At 38.3% G+C, this 16,521-nt stretch overlaps 1 protein-coding gene across 4 annotated transcripts in view; it reads right to left on the reverse strand.

Moving 5' to 3' along the window:
* The window catches only part of LOC117401004 (beta-1,4 N-acetylgalactosaminyltransferase 1-like), a 29,588-nt gene that overhangs the window by 8,944 nt on the left and 4,123 nt on the right, over positions 1-16,521 (reverse strand). For 3 of the 4 annotated variants that reach the window (XM_059011438.1, XM_034001387.3, XM_034913896.2), the window contains exons 3-9: positions 13,191-13,409; positions 8,350-8,526; positions 7,750-7,856; positions 6,467-6,504; positions 6,017-6,197; positions 4,666-4,758; positions 3,634-3,821 (exon numbers count right to left, since the gene is read on the reverse strand). In XM_059011438.1, the coding sequence (XP_058867421.1) occupies positions 3,634-3,821; positions 4,666-4,758; positions 6,017-6,197; positions 6,467-6,504; positions 7,750-7,856; positions 8,350-8,526; positions 13,191-13,409 (1,003 nt within the window). Of the gene's footprint in view, positions 1-3,633; positions 3,822-4,665; positions 4,759-6,016; positions 6,198-6,466; positions 6,505-7,749; positions 7,857-8,349; positions 8,527-13,190; positions 13,410-15,880; positions 16,057-16,521 lie in introns of those variants that run through there. The other variant, XM_034913897.2, reaches the window with a different exon arrangement.

The raw sequence follows: 16,521 nt of genomic DNA on the forward strand, positions 1-16,521 counted from the left end.
GATAGTCTTGAGATTTCATTGTGCCCTGCACCAGATTCAAGGCACCTTGTGCCAGGCACAGCAAAGCAGCCCCAAAACATAACCGAGCCTCCTCCATGTTTCACTGTAGGTATGGTTTTCTTTTCTTTGAAAGCTTCATTTTTTCGTCTGTGAACATAGAGCTGATGTGACTTGCCAAAAAGCTCCAGTTTTGACTCATCTGTCCAAAGGACATTCTCCCAGAAGGATTGTGGCTTGTCAATATGCATTTTAGCAAATTCCAGTCTGGCTTTTTTATGTTTTTCTGTCAAAAGTGGAGTCCACCTGGGTCTTCTTCCATGGAGCCCACTTTCGCTCAAAAAGCGACGGATGGTGCGATCAGAAACTGACGTACCTTCACCTTGGAGTTCAGCTTGTATCTCTTTGGCAGTTATCCTTGGTTCTATTTCTACCATTCGCACTATCCTTCTGTTCAACCTGGGGTCGATTTTCCTCTTGCGGCCGCGCCCAGGGAGGTTGGCTACAGTTCCATGGGCCTTAAACTTCTTAATAATATTTGCAACTGTTGTCACAGGAACATCAAGCTGCTTGGAGATGGTCTTGTAGCCTTTACCTTTACCATGCTTGTCTATTATTTTCTTTCTGATCTCCTCAGACAACTCTCTCCTTTGCTTTCTCTGGTCCATGTTCAGTGTGGTGCACACAATGATACCAAACAGCACAGTGACTACTTTTCTCCATTTAAATAGGCTGAATGACTGATTACAAGATTGGAGACATGTGTGATACTAATTAAAGAAACTAATTAGTTTGAAATATCACTATAATCCAATTATTTATTATCTTTTCTAAGGGGTACCAACAAATGTGTCCAGGCCATTTTAGAATATCTTTGTAGAATAAGCAATAATTAATCTCTTTTCACAGCTTCTTTGCTTTATTCTATGACATACCAAAGGCATGCAAGTATACATGATAAAATAGCTTTTAATTTCATCACTTTTCAGGAGGAATGAAGCATTATTTCAATGAGCTGTAAGGGTACCAACAAATTTGAGCACGTCTGTATAGCACTCTCTTAGACTAAAACATAAGTCATATACCTTATAGCAATGCATCAATGCAAGTGTAGAATATAATGCGAGGACAGAAACTGTCTTCAAAAGGCAAAGACTTCTAAATACGACACCAACAGCAATCAGCTCGATCAGAGATCTTCAGAGCATGGATCACATCAGCTTGTAGTTAGCAAGTTGAGTGATACTTGACTAAGATTTTACCTCTGTTTTTATAGTTTTTGCTTCGCTTTTTACATCAGAAGTCATAATTAAATCTTAAACATTAATATGCCTTGACAGCTCATGTCCTTCAAGTGAATAACAATTTCAAATACACCCAGTAACTCTTTCTAATGGGCCATCTTCCAATAATCCACCTCCCCCACATTTCCAGAATATGTGAGGTGAACTTTTGAACTGATGTTATTCTCTTTTGGTACCAGGGAGTTCCAATCCTAGGTTAAAAATATATTTACCTTTTAACATCAAAAGACATCCTCCTTAGTAGGTTGGCTTTATTACATGAATAGATGTGGTTTAACAATTAACTAAAACATACTGGATAGCGGCTGGTAGAAGGCTCATAACAAATTATATATCCAATTATTCTCATTTAAATCTAGTCTATCAAAAACAGTCAAAATATATAAGTCCCATTTTCGCTATTCAATGCTTTAAACTAAACTTGACCTCTGTTTTTTTTACAAAAATCCTGTTCAGGCAAGTTTCAGATCACCTGCTTTTCTGTCGAGGTCATCCATCATTAATAGAAGACTTTTCTGTAAGCATTCTTACTAAATCTAAATATGAAATATGTTCCTATGCTCCCTCTCACTTGTTTCACCAGGTCTTCATTAATTTCCATGATTTAATGAAGCCATAGACAGTGCACCATATACTCCCTTTCATGTACCAGAAGGTGTTTCTTAAAAAGATCAGCCATCATAGAAACCTTTGATGTAAAACTGCTAACCAGTAAGTCTAGCTTCAATTGCCAAGAGTTATTTTCTCCAGTTACCTACGCGCCTGGTACCGTTTCAAGCAAAGACAAGGTTAATAAATTACATTCTCTTTGGCAGATCCTACTATATGCCCGACACAGACTGGTACCATTATGCTTTGACTGAAGTTTTTACTTTAAGCTAATTTCTGCACTATATTCTCTTATTTCCAAACTTAACAGTTCTTCTGTTAAAATAAAAATAAACCATTTAGACTTATATTCTGTTTGAATTATTCTAGAATACCTGTGTTTAGCTTAAAGACTACTTTCAGATCAAGCTTACTTCTCTAAATAAGAAACTTTATGCTCTGCCTTTCTGATCAAGGTTATAAACCTTGGCACCAGTAGCTCAGACAAAGACAAGCTTAGCTCATTTCACAGGTGTTTTTTGGTCAGCGTGACCCCAACCTAGCTCCCTTTTTACTGACTTTCAAACAATATTTTTTACTGTTATAACACAACAGTTTCTGCTCTCAGCAAGTCTGTCAAAGCCACTACAGGTGTGTCTTTAAAAGCCTGATACCTGCTGTGACAGGGTGGCTTTGTGAATGACGTCAGACCAGAAAGGAATACACAGAGACAGACAGTACTGCGGTTGAAACTGAAAACGCAAATGGCAGCACTCAGTATTTTAATAAACAAATAAATAAAAAGGTTGAACAAAACAGAAAACAGGACACGGCACTTTACGCCAAAATAAATAGACAAACAAAACGGACTAACACTTAAACAAACGGTGGACGGACAGACAAACAAACAAACACGGTGAGTCAAAAAGTTATTATTATTATTCTTTGTTATATTTTATTTTACCTCCTTCTCCACACCCGTTCTCCACTCACCGAACACACAACCCCGAGTGAGTAAAACGTGCATCTATATATACTGTTGTGCCGGGATTCAATTACCAATTAATTATTCACTTGAATTCCAGCACGTGAATTAATTATGTGCAACCTCGTGCTCACATATTAAATACTTTAAATGCACGTGAAGTGATGTGCAATCCTGTGCCTAAATACAATTATACATTTTAAAATAACTCGTGCTGCACACACCCATTTATATCCCGTGCAGCCAACTACAATACACCAACATTAACACACAACATACAACACAGAAATGCACACAGGGGCGGGGCACACTGCCACACTGCAAAAACTTAAATCTTGTTAGCAGAGCTTCCATCTCTACATTCCAATTATCAGCAGGAAGACTTCAAATAAATTAAACTGTTTCTATCAAAGACACATCGATCTCTGCTGCATACACCTTTCACTCAAAAAAGGTGATTGCACCTCGTACAAGGGAAGATTCATTCGGGACACTATATAGACCCAAATCCATAGAAAACTATAAATACACTCAATGATGCCATTCAGAAATACAAAAAGAAACATGTCAGATTAATTGACGTTTGACTGAAAGAGAGAGTTTGTTCATTCATTCAACAATAAGCAACCTAGCTTTGTGAACCTTACAGCAAGTTACACATCAGATTATTTCAATTGTACTTCATTTAATCCCCCAGCTCAATACTATTTCCATATTATATTGAGATTCTCAGTGTTTTTGCAGCTGTGGAGGACTGACCTTTCCGAAGGGCATGATGTAATGCTCAATGAAGGGGCCCTGGATCTTCTCGGGCTTGTCGCTGTCATCTGCGATGATGATGCTGACAGTGGGGTAGAACTTGCGGATGCTCTCTATTAGATCCCGCAGCTTGTCGTAGCGCAGGAACGTTTTGGTGGCGATTGTCACCAAGGCACTGACGTTATACCCTGAAAGAGCAGTGAGGAAGAAGAGTCACTCTTCAGCTTTTAAAACGAAAGCAAGCAAGCGTATCACACATGTGCCCCCTCCCCCTCCTCCTCCGACCACGGCTACAAATACAAAACTAGAATCACCATCTTAAGAAAACACGTGTCTCCAGATTCTGAAGAATGTCCTTACCAAGTTTCATCACAAATGGTATTGCAGTTCTCCAGATGGGAGCATTCAGAACAGAAAATAGGAGGCGCTTTTTTAAAAAAAAAATTCTACACAGAGAATTGTGGGAGTCTGGAACCAACTCCCCAGTAATGTTGTTGAAGCTGACACCCTGGGATCCTTCAAGAAGCTGCTTGATGAGATTCTGGGATCAATAAGCTACTAACAACCAAACGAGCAAGATGGGCCGAATGGCCTCCCCTCATTTGTAAACTTTATTATATGTTGAATAATAATACCAGACACTATGTATAGTATAATGATTCCCATTGTATAGCAGTTTCACTCATTCCACATTTTAATACGATCTTGATTAGCCACAGTGTATATGTAACAAGCTCAGGTGTGTATTCTCAAACTCATAGTAAAACCAGGAATGGATCAAAACTGCTATGCAACGAGAACCTCATTTCCATGCTTGCACAAGTTCACACATTTGGATGCGTTGATCTCTCGATGGATATAAAAAGGATCTCAAGTGCTGATGGGTCCACAGTTGTCCTTCGTTCTTGCATTTACCTTCATTTTTAACAGGTCTCCTTTACTGCACTTTGCTATGCTTTTACCACAGCATGCTACAAGAAACTTCGTGTTCCTACCCCCACCAAATCACTTTCGGTTTCCTCAAGTATCTACCTTCTTCAGATCCAGAGTTGTAGAGCCTTGGAGTGACCCTGTAGCGCACCTTTATGGTGAAGGAAGCTTGGTGTCCGTCTGTATCGAGAAGCACTGAAAGAGACACAAGACTCACACTGGCACCTTGTTTTTAACCAGGAGACTGAGTTTGCAGGCTCTTTCCTTCCAATACAATCAAACGTTTCCCACCCTTTATACATTTCATCCCAAAACTAGAACTCAAATTATAAAAGGCAGCAATACTAAAAGAAACAAATTCAATTCTATGAATGATGTTTTGATTAAAAAAAAAACTCTCTCAATGTCTTCAACTATTTAATTTCACCCAATAAAGTTACAAATCTATGATACTGATGATGTTACAGCAGCTATACACCAGATCTGGGGTCAATTGTAATAATACATTACAATTATAATTACAGCAGCATTGTTTGATAAACAATTACAATTATATTTTGTATTATATTACTAATACATGCCAACAGTCCCTATATGGTTGGGACAGTCCCGATTTCCTAGCAAGTGTCCCGCGTCCCAATGCATAGGAAGAAAGTCCCGATATTTACACATAGAAAATAAACCATTTATTCTGCACAGCAGAGTTAGTGAAAACCACACCCTGTGCTCTTCGTGCGGCTGACACATCTGCTGATCACTAACCTACTGGTATACAAAGGGAAGGACGCTTGTGTCTGTTTAATGTCATGCTTGTTGTGTGCTGTGGAGTTGAGGGGCTACGTCTATTATAGGTGAAGTAGGGACTGCGGGTAAAAGGAGACGTTCCCAGATGTGTATGTAGCAATATGTAGTTAATGTGGAGAAATTAAATGTTGTCGTACAAAGGCACAATCAACTGTATGCAGCCAAGGAAACCGCAAGGCTGACTCGAGCACAGCGCCCTGCTGTTTGCCGTCTGTTATTTTGCGAGGGAGGAAAACCACAAAGCATAACATGACAAACTGTTGCTGGGGTGTCGCTTAATCTGATGATCAAGTGTGTACGTGTCTATATGTTGATTGGGCACTTGAAGGACTGGGGAAAGAGAAAATGTCCACATATATCCTGTTAGGCTTTGCGTCGGCAGAGAAGGAACCTGAACTGCCTTTGCTGGTGGGTGTCTATCTCTCCAGAGCTCTGTGTTAAACCTTTGATGCAAACAAATGGGGTCCCTAAAAGTGGCTGAAAATAGGAGGAAAATGATCAGTATAAAACCCAACATGGGGCTGTGAATGATTAAGCTAGGAAAGGTGTGTCCTTATATATAGCTCATAAATTAGCAGTTCCTATATATTTGGATTTCAAGTGTAATTAATTTTGGTAAGAGTACTTCTTTCATGAGCTCCAGACCCACCTGTATCTGCGGTGTTGGGGTGAAAGCGTGTGTTGGTGTAAACTATGAACTCCAGTTGCCGGTTCAGGTTTTCGAGTTGCGGGCTGGACAGGGAGAGGTGCATTTCACCTTCCCCTTGGACCTTTACCCCATGGACCTCAGCTGCCACATTAAATGTCCCCAGCGTTGCCGTCAAGTTGACCTGCAAGGCAAAGATTAAATAGGAGGGGCTTGGTTGGCAGGTGCTTCCATGCGAGCGCTTCAATTATTCCCAGTCGATTGATACAACCTCTGTACCTGTAGGTGCTGCAATTACAGTATTTGTTCTACCTAATCACCTGCTTTCTGGGCTTTAAAACTTAATTTACCATTTTTAAATCCATACTTTAAACAATAGAATCGTGCAACTTCGCTGTAACGGGTTAGCATATTGATTAAATCACACAACACATTGCAAAGCAATGGGCTTACCCTGTATTCATCCCTGGAGGAAGCTTGTAAACTTAACCCTGAAACACAATCGGAACCATATTATTATGGGTCAATACTAAACAATTTATAGCTGGCAACTATTACTACCAATATATTGTTAATCAATTAAACAGTTACACTGATACCATTTATTAGATTTGCCAATGAAAACAATAACACCAGTTTCTTGTAAAATGTCCCCTTACAAAGTTAATGCTATATCATAGTTAACCAAACTGGTGCCAATTGTAATGATTTGCTGAAATTACAATTATAGTTTGTTGAATTACAATTATAAAATTATGCTACAGAAATTACAATCATACAAAAAGGTAACACACATTAACAGGTTTACTCTATTCCAAATAACCAATCAATAATCATAGGTCAAATAGGGAAACATACTACATACAGCGAAATGGGGCAATAAAAAAGTGGCTGAAGAACAATGATCGCTCTGTGTAAAACACAACATGGAACTGTGAATGACTAAGCTTGGAAAGGTGTGTCATTATACAGAGGCTGTGGACCTTTGGTCTCTGATCAAGGTGTAGTCTTTTGTTTGCTTGTGTAAATGCAATTAGATTTGCTTAAGCTGCTTCTAATATCAAGCCAATGATGCTGCTGTAACTGGCATGCAGCTACATTGTCCTGATATGCAGTGGATCACATGTTTATAAAATTATGAAATTCTAAAAAAATAATTATTACAAATAAGTGTGTAATTGAACTGTAATTGATTCATTACACATAATTACAAAGGTGTACCAAGGTTCAACTGCAATTATAATTACATTGCAACTGCAATGAAAAAGTAATTACACAATTACATTGTAATTAAATATTAATTACACAATACAATTGTAATTGCAATGAAAAACAATTACATTGCGATTGACCCCAGGTCTACAGTTAATACATTGTGATCGTCACAAAAAATAACACTAATTGGGGTCCATCAGTAATATTAATAAAAGTCACCCCCCTATTATTTTAAGATAGTTTATTACATCAGGATGATGCTGCAGACTAAGTACTTGCATTTCATTGGACTGATCCTGAATAACTTCTATAAAACATTTTTAAAAAGATACAGGAAGACAGACAGCAGATCTGCAGGGAAGGAGCAGGCCCTTGTTTGGCAGGGATCTCCAGCAATGACTTCATGGCCATTCCAGAGAGCAGACTTGGCTGCAGGTCTCCCTGACGGTGTTACAGACTGATCTGGTTGTATCGCCGCGGTCCTGGCTGGGCAGTTCTGCTCCAGTGCCCTGCTGGTTTACCTGGTACGACGATGGATTGGAGAGGGCGCACCTCGACCCCCTGGGTGGGGTACTCCAGGGGGCTGTTTGCTTTGGCAACAACGAGCAGATCTGCAGAAGACTGCGTCCTAGGAAGCGAAACAAAGAAAGTCAATGATTAAAGATCATGCATTTGCGTTTTCCACATGTCCCCATAGAAAGACTAGAAGTTTTTTTTACCCATCCCCATATGAGGGGGGTGATGCATGAAAGGGTTAAGTAACTGTTCAATTGATCTACAAGTAACTAGTGCTTTTCTTGCTTATGTGTGGGAGATTTAAAGCAGAAGAGGGATCGAATCAACTATCATCACTAACTTACTATGGATAATTTGGGGCAAATTGAACATAACATAAAACACAAAGCTATGTTAAAAAAATGTAAGTGGTCTTAATACTGTAATCATAAATCGCACACATCCTAGAACAGATACAAGCAGAAAAATCTCACTGGGGCATCGATTCTATTCCTGATAATACGATAAGGCTCGGATGTATTTTTATTGCCTAAAACCATGGAAGTTAACTTTTGGTTATTCAAGGTAAATAAACAAACAAAAAAAAGTGTTGCCATTAGTTCTACCTTTCTATGAAGCTCCGATACTCCTGTGATCGTCTCCTCTTCACCCCCTCCAGCTCAGAGACGTTATAGACATTCTCAAAGCTGTGTGCCCACACATGTGGGAGGTACTTCTGAATGAAAGGCAGGTTGATTGGATTGTCTACATTTTGACACTGGCACGAATTACTTGTAAGCAGCCTGAAATAAAAGAAGATGAAATCCAACAGTGTTTACTCACTGGTGGATGCCAGAGATCCTTATTTATTACTTGCAAGCCACAACAGCTCCCACCAAATTTAAATGGGCTAAGCTAACTAGCGTGACTCTAGAAGTTAAACATCAAACTTTTTTCAATCACTCCCCACCAGTACTGTAAATGAAGACAGATCTTCATGAATCTCATACCTGTATAGATTGAGATGAATTAGGGAATGCAAGTTTAAATTCTGTATTAACAAGGCTGGGTTGGTGGATTAGGGTAGTTTAACAAGTAATAGCAAAGAGCAATGCTGATACTTGCTCGATTTAAATCACTGTAATTAGTCTGGCATTTTTACAGCACGCCCAAATAGCATACAGTATACCTATAAATTAAAAGGTATATTTAGATGCTAAAACTTAAGTCGCCCAAGTCAAGTTCAGAAACGTTTTGACAAGAAGTCTTACTCATATTAAACTGATGATAAGTAATCTGCAACTATTTATCCAAGGGGATGGAGCTGCAGAGAGAGAGATACAGATACAGTGTGGAAACTCCAGTGTTGCCAAGGTGTGCCAACAGTGCACACTTCAATGTTACTGTCAATCTAATCTCCAGACTATAAATCAGGAGATGCACTACAGTCACAATTCTCGCTTCCCTTGGGCACAGGAGATATTTTTGCCCATGCTTCAACACATTACAGATTTCAGTTGTGATACTTCCTTTTTGCAACTGCAGTCTTCAAGTCAAACCACAACATCTCGATAGGATTCAAGTCTGGGGATTGATGGTCAATCCATAACTGTAATCTTCCTTTGTAGACTCTGCAGAATGCTTAGGGTCATTATATTATTCTGCAGGAATACAAACTACCATCCAATAAGCCGCCTAGCACTGGGTAACAAATGCGTGCAAAATTTCTTGATATTTTGCAGCATTCATTGATCCTTCTACAATACAAAGGTCGCCCGTGCCTGAGGAAGAAAAACAAGCTCATCCCATCACACAACCTCCACCATGCTTAACACTGGGCATGATAAACTTTTCTTCAAATTCTCTTCCTCCAAACATGTTGTTGCTTTCTTTGGATTCGTCTGACCATAAAATTTGGTTGAAGAAATCAGGCTTCTTCAAGCATTCAATGGAAAAATCCAATCGCTTCCTTTTGTGTATTGTTTTTAACAAAGGTTTGCATCTTGGTTTTCATCCATGGACATTCCTCTTGTTAAGGTATCGTTGAATTGTTCGCTCGTGAATTTCTTGACCATCTTCTCCGAATTCTTGTCAAATCTTTTGCAATAATCCGTGGATTTAGCCGGTCTGCTCGAACGATTCTTCTTCAAGATTTTGTAGAAATCATTCTTGGTCTTCCACAGCTGGAGCTAGTTCGAGCAGTTCCTGTCAATAATAGCCCACACGGTGCTTTTTGGTAAACCGGGTCTTTCTGCTATTTTTCTGGTAATTTCTCCTTTTTCGTTTAGTTTTATCACTGCCATTTTGAGATAGTTTCTGCACTCTTTAGTTAACCATTTTTGTTGCTTTTTTGAAATCACAAATTTAATTTATTTTTCAGCACTATGTATTTATTTATTCTATAATTATCATCAGGTGTTGGTTTTCGATCATGATAATTGTCAATAATTAGCAAAATGGGCTTCACATGAAATTTGTCAAAATATGAAATTAGTTTTTGCATGTTATTTTTCATTTTACGCATGATATGTAATAATTTGTTTTTATTATAAAGCTGAATCTCTAATTTATACCTTTCAATAGAACAATTAGAAATTACAGAAATCGCTTTGTAAAATTACCCGACACTAATGTAAGTGTATACAGCATGGTGGCAGGGCAGAAGCCCTGCACATGACGAGGTTTTTTTCTTGTGTAAATGTATATTGTAAATACTGTCTATTTATTGTAATTAATTAAAGGACCCGACGCTCCTGGGAGAGGTGTGTTCCAGCGGGATGTCAGGTATACACAGGTTCTATTTATTCACCTCAGGGCTGCTGCAATACCAAAGACAACTGGGCTAAGAAGCTGAAATTCACTGACGCTTGAGAGAGAGAGAGAGAGAGAGAGAGAGAGAGAGAGAGAGAGAGAGAGAGAGAGAGAGAGAGAGAGAGAGAGAGAGAGAGAGAGAGAGAGAGAGAGAGAGAGAGAGAGAGAGAGAGAGAGAGAGAACCAGGGTTGGATGCCAAAGAGTGAGTAAGCAAGTTGAAACCAGCAACAGCTGGGCAAGTTGCCAGAGTTCCTTTATTATGGAACAGAAAAGATTAGTTCACAGATTGTAGATCCCACTAAAGTTTCCCTACACTGTGTTGTATGGACTCTGTGCGCTGCCATTGCTGATAGTGTCATGTGAGCTATTCAGTGTGTTGCTATGTAAATAAATGTTTATTCAGTTCAAAATCTAAGGTTATTAGTTCATGAAAACATGTCTACGGCCACTTTGTTTATTGCTAAGACATAACGATGGCAGGGATTATTAAACAAAATGCATTGACTGCTTTGTTTTTACCTGAAATACACACAAAAGATTGTTTTTTTCAACCGCAACTACTGTATTGCATCCTTTGTTTTGTAGCTTATTCACGAAGGTAAAGTAAGGCCTTTCTTACTTCTGGGATATTTTTCAACTTTAATACAGCGTTACACATAACGGCTTTGATAATGTTTTGAGAAGGAATGAATATCCGAACATGAAAATTCACAGCACTATGATTCATCAAATTCAGGTGGAGCAGCAGAGAATGCACAACGATTACAACAAGGTTTAAAAAGGTCAGCAATTGTTCTGAACCGCACAGCGTTTACCAAGCCATAGCATACACCAGTGTATGTCGTTTACATTTGCAGGCCTTGTAAAACGCTGTTGTTTGCAGATTATTATATAAATAATTAACTTTAATGTAAGGGGGTGGGGCATTGCTTTGTAAGCCAAGTTGTTAGGGTAAAAGTTACTTTATGGAGAAGTTATTTGCACAGGAACAAAGAGGGATGTCATTCTGTCTGCGTCAGAAAGGGAAAGAGATGGAAATGGTATTAATTTGAATTTCAAATGATGTATTTATATTTAAAACTTATGTAAACAGGTCAAGTGTACAGAACACCGATGAATGGAATACAGCGCTTCAACGTTGCAGTAATCATAAAACATTGGTTTATTTACTTCACGTTTCGTCTGCTCCTCACTGCATTGTCTCCCTACCTTTTTATTTTATCAGTCCAAAACCACATGTCTCTTGGGTTGATTTGTTGGGTTTAATTTTTGCGATGATCAGCGACGGTTGGAAAATGATAATTTTTTTGTTTTCTACTTTATCTCCAGCCTTTTGGCTGCATTTCTTCCTCTTTAATTAAATATTATTTTTAGCTGGCTTTTAGTTTTCTCTTTATGTGATCGTTGTTTGAGGATTATTACTTTTTAACCTCTTCAACTCCAGATGCAAAAAAGAACGTGCACTCCAGGTGACAGATTTTTAAATCATTTTAATTGGTATTTTTTACCCCTGAAATTGGTATTAAATAAAAATTATATTTGGGGGGGAAAAAATCAATACATTTATAACACCTTTATTAACCCTTTAGGCTCCTGTGTACTAGACAGACATATTCAATAAAGCAAAACACACAAGTTATCTTTTTTTACATTTTATTTTTGTATGAACAAAATAAAAACTGTGTACAGTTTTTACATTATATATAATCAAAATGTACACAATAACAAAAACTTCTGTAAAAGGTAAAACATATGTAATTTTTATGAACGAAACACACCTGAGTTACATAGTGAAATATTGTTCTATATTTTTTGTAGGGTTAGCGAAGCAGAACCTGGGATCGTTATCGTAAGCGCTGCACATGTTTCTGCTATCCTTTCAGATTTGTTTTTCATAGCAGACCCTGCACCTTTTCCTTGGTCTCCGCTTACCTTGTGTGGGACGGATTGTAACAAAGCAATGTACAGCACTACTAGGCACAGGCATTGCAAGTGATACATGGGTGCAAATTCAACTGATGGAGGACTGGCATCTGCATAAGGATCCGTAACAAACACCCAGTCCCCTACTGCTCTTGGTTCCACATCTTATTCATCATCATCACTAAATGATAACTCAGCATCACTGTTGCTGCTTTCGTAATCCTCCGAACGCGACTCAAACTCTTCACGATGTATGCTGTCATATTGTTTTGCAATCAATTACAGGTAAACATGCAAAACTGCACAACCAATAAAATGAAATACTAGTTCTATACTTTAGATCATTGACTGTTTGCTGCGGTATCTCCAACTCTTCTCAGTGTCTTCACAGATAGATAGGGATTTTTGCACGCAACGCAACTGGATAATAAAGTCACCTGGTGATTTCAATCTCTCCTTCCCCGACTTCAAAACACACCATCACATTACTAACACTGCCTAACGGCATGCATACAAAGACATGTGTTCATCCTGGAGCCAAAGTGGTTGAAGGATATTGTTCTTCAGATGTCATGTTCCCCAGGAATGGGAATTTATTTTAAAAAGGAATTGTAATTGAAAAACAGGAATTCACCCCAAAATGGCCCGTCGCATAGGCACCAGCAATCACTGTCACTTAATTGACCAAAAGAATTGAAGAAAAAACAGGTTGACGGCAGTTATCCTACTCACCTCACTACATCTTCTTTGATTGTGTAGGGCACGTGTGCGTATTTCTGTGAAAGAAAGCGCAGTCCGTTCTCCACCTGGCTTTCTGGCTTCCCCCTGGCTCGGTACCGGATGTCCACTGCATTATAAGGCTTCGGAGTCCAGGTTAGCAGAACCAGAAACACTACAGGGATAGTCACCACCAGCAGCAGGATACAGAGAGGCTTCCGATAGAGACGCATTCTAGTGACAAGAGAAGAGCAGCAATGAGGCAATCGGACAACTTTAAAACACTCCGTTACCTTTTTTATATCAGAGTTTAGCAAGACACACCCAAGCTTGTTCCCTATACACTGGAGCTAATCAAGCTTGCATTAAAACCTGGAATGGGTCAAACTACTGCCCTTTTATCTTCAGTAAAACAAAATATAGTCCATCAGGGTTTTACACAATAGGTCACCAATCTTACTTACAGGCAAGCATCCAAACCAAACTATACTGCACCCAACTTTTTTTTTTCTCAATATTTCTGTTAATATTTTAACAGAAATACCTTGCCCCTGCTTAAAAATGAACTGACTATGGGTACAAAGGATCACCACTACTTGCACTTTGTGTAGCTTTGTGCTCTAGTCACTACACCTTGTTTGGCAGGAGCTTCAACCTGTACTGAGCTCACCTTCTCCCCCCTGCCCTGCCCCCTGTGAGCGTTTACTGATGGGATTGGAAATGTGCAGGAGTCTTCAAAGTAACAGAGCAAGTTAAGAGCGCTGTGTTAGAATGAAATACCGTATCGACCGGGCTGCAAATACAATTCCTTCCGATGTCTGGCAATTATTTTCTAAAGTAAGACGGCGAGAAAGTAAAGAATGTTTGGGATACTCCGGTAACACAACTAATCAGCACGACTATTTCAAATTCAAATATAAGCCATGGAAAACACTCTGGTTACTATACTGCAATGGACAGTGAACTTTTTTTAAAAATTGTTTTTTTCCCCCTCTTGATTGGTTGTTACTCTGACTTGTAACAGATTTAAAATAAGTGGGGTTTTTTTTGGGGGGGGGGAGGATTTTGCTTGGACCCCCAACAGGTACAAACGAATAAAGTAAAAAAATATATATATATATTTGTAATTACTATATGCATAAACAGATGTAATCAATTTAAGTTTTTTAAGCATTTCTAGCAATGTTACACAGTAACCCACATGTATTACTCTGGGTTTTTTTTTTTGTTTTTTTTTGTTTTTTTTTTTTTTTTTTTACCCTTTCATAACATTGATAAATCGATGCTTTTTTGGAGAACGACATATCGATAGTGAAACATTAGGCATCGCCCCAGCCTTACTCCCAAGAGCTTCCACTCCCTTCCTGAACATCATACCAAGGTAAGAATCTCTCCATAAAAAGGCTCCTAGTTAGCCATCTGACTTCCCAAATATATAGACAGCCCCAAATTATGCAGCAGTGGAATACGCTTGGGGGGTAAGCTGCATCCTCAAGGAAATAAGATGCATCCTCGAGGAAATAAGACCTGCTGCACAACCAGCCATTGCTTTGGCCTGCCCCATCAGTTGTCATTGCCACTTGTGTTATTCTTTAGGAATATTCAACTTCTCAAAAGCACTGGCCCAAGTGTGCTTTTATATCCATAGCAGTACTTCTGTCATAAGTGGCAACAGGCACTGAAGCAAAAGTCACTTCCACTACTGGGCTGTCTGAACCGCAATGTATATTTGACCATTTTTCTTTGTGGTATTTGAATTAGGTCGCTCCCTCCCTTTCACTTCACGTATTTCATTGTGGCATCAAACACTGGTGTATCTATGAAAATACAAGACAGGCTCGTTCGCCTGGTTCATAAAGCAGGTAATCAAAATCTGTAAACCTACTGTCTGACACAAAGAAAATACTGCGATAAAAGAATACAATACGTGCCACTGTAAATCAGCCGTCGACGTTTTAGGCCCTAGTATCTGCATGTGTTTTTTTTTTTCCAATAAAATGAGCAGTTACCGAAACTTTATATATGTAGAAATGCTTAACTTTACCTTAAAAGCCAAATAAATAGTCTCTACTCGTTCTCGCCCGGTAAAGAATCCTATAGCAGCATCACACGCATTTTCAAAAGCACCTACCACGAGGATGTAAGAGTAACATTATCGTAGTATTATATTTTTGTTATATGTATGTATTATTTTCAGTAGGAATACACCACCAAAAATGTTTTCTAACTTAAACCACATTTTGGAACACGTTACAGTATAATAATAATAATAATAATAATAATAATAATAATAATAATAATAATACAATTAAAATCAAATTACATTATAGGGAAGTGTTCAAAAACGTTATCAGCCTTGGGTAAAACAGTATAGGGCATATATGAATTGAATGAATTGCCTCTAATTTTTAACTGAAAACGCATTTTAAAACATAAAAGTTTTTGCTCAAAGGAGCCAACTTCCCAACTTTAACGGATTTAGTACTTTCCATCAAGTACTAAATCCGTTAATACACTCAAATTTAAAAAATCTAAAAAAACGTAATAACACTGTCGTCATAACATTCTGAAACACGGTATAACTGAACAGAAAAATAACATTGTTCGTAAATGGCTTTCCTCCCATTATCGCACACTAATAACGAACAAATGAACATTAACGAAGTAAAAGCGAAAACATTTCAATAGATTTCTTAATTATTTACCTCATCATGAAACCCGAATGCTGTGTTCCACGAACAGGAAGAATGGAGTTTTGCAGCACGCGAAGGCTCGTTCGTAAATCACTCCTACAGACAAAATGAACTGCACTGCACTATTCTTAATGACTGATTATCATCCGCTCAAACACTAAACGCAGCTGGAGTAGGTTTGTCCAAAGTACTGAGCCGCTAATTGAAATAACGAATCATAACGCTCAGTTATTTTTTATTCGTCACCAATTTAAGCACTGTATATATATATATATATATATATATATATATATATATATATATATATATATATATATATATATATATATATATTATATATATATATATATATAATCTTAAAAGCAAGTCCGGTTTGGGGCTGGTTTTAAAAATACACAATGTGTCTACAAACACGGACACACATTCCGGCCCACCGGTAACTCATTCTCCCCAGCGAATCATAGCTTTACATACACATTTTTTCCCCTTGCAAATTTACAGTGTTACCAGTGCCAAGCCAGTTGCAACAAAGGCAGTTCCAATCTCCGCACTGATAATATACAAAGCAGCTTTAAACCCGTGTTTATAGACATAGTCTAGGATGCACTTAAACGGAGATGATGAGCGCCCTCTACCGTGATATTTGTACATTT

This window comes from Acipenser ruthenus, chromosome 42 (genome assembly GCF_902713425.1).
Source record: "Acipenser ruthenus chromosome 42, fAciRut3.2 maternal haplotype, whole genome shotgun sequence".
Taxonomy (NCBI): domain Eukaryota; kingdom Metazoa; phylum Chordata; class Actinopteri; order Acipenseriformes; family Acipenseridae; genus Acipenser; species Acipenser ruthenus.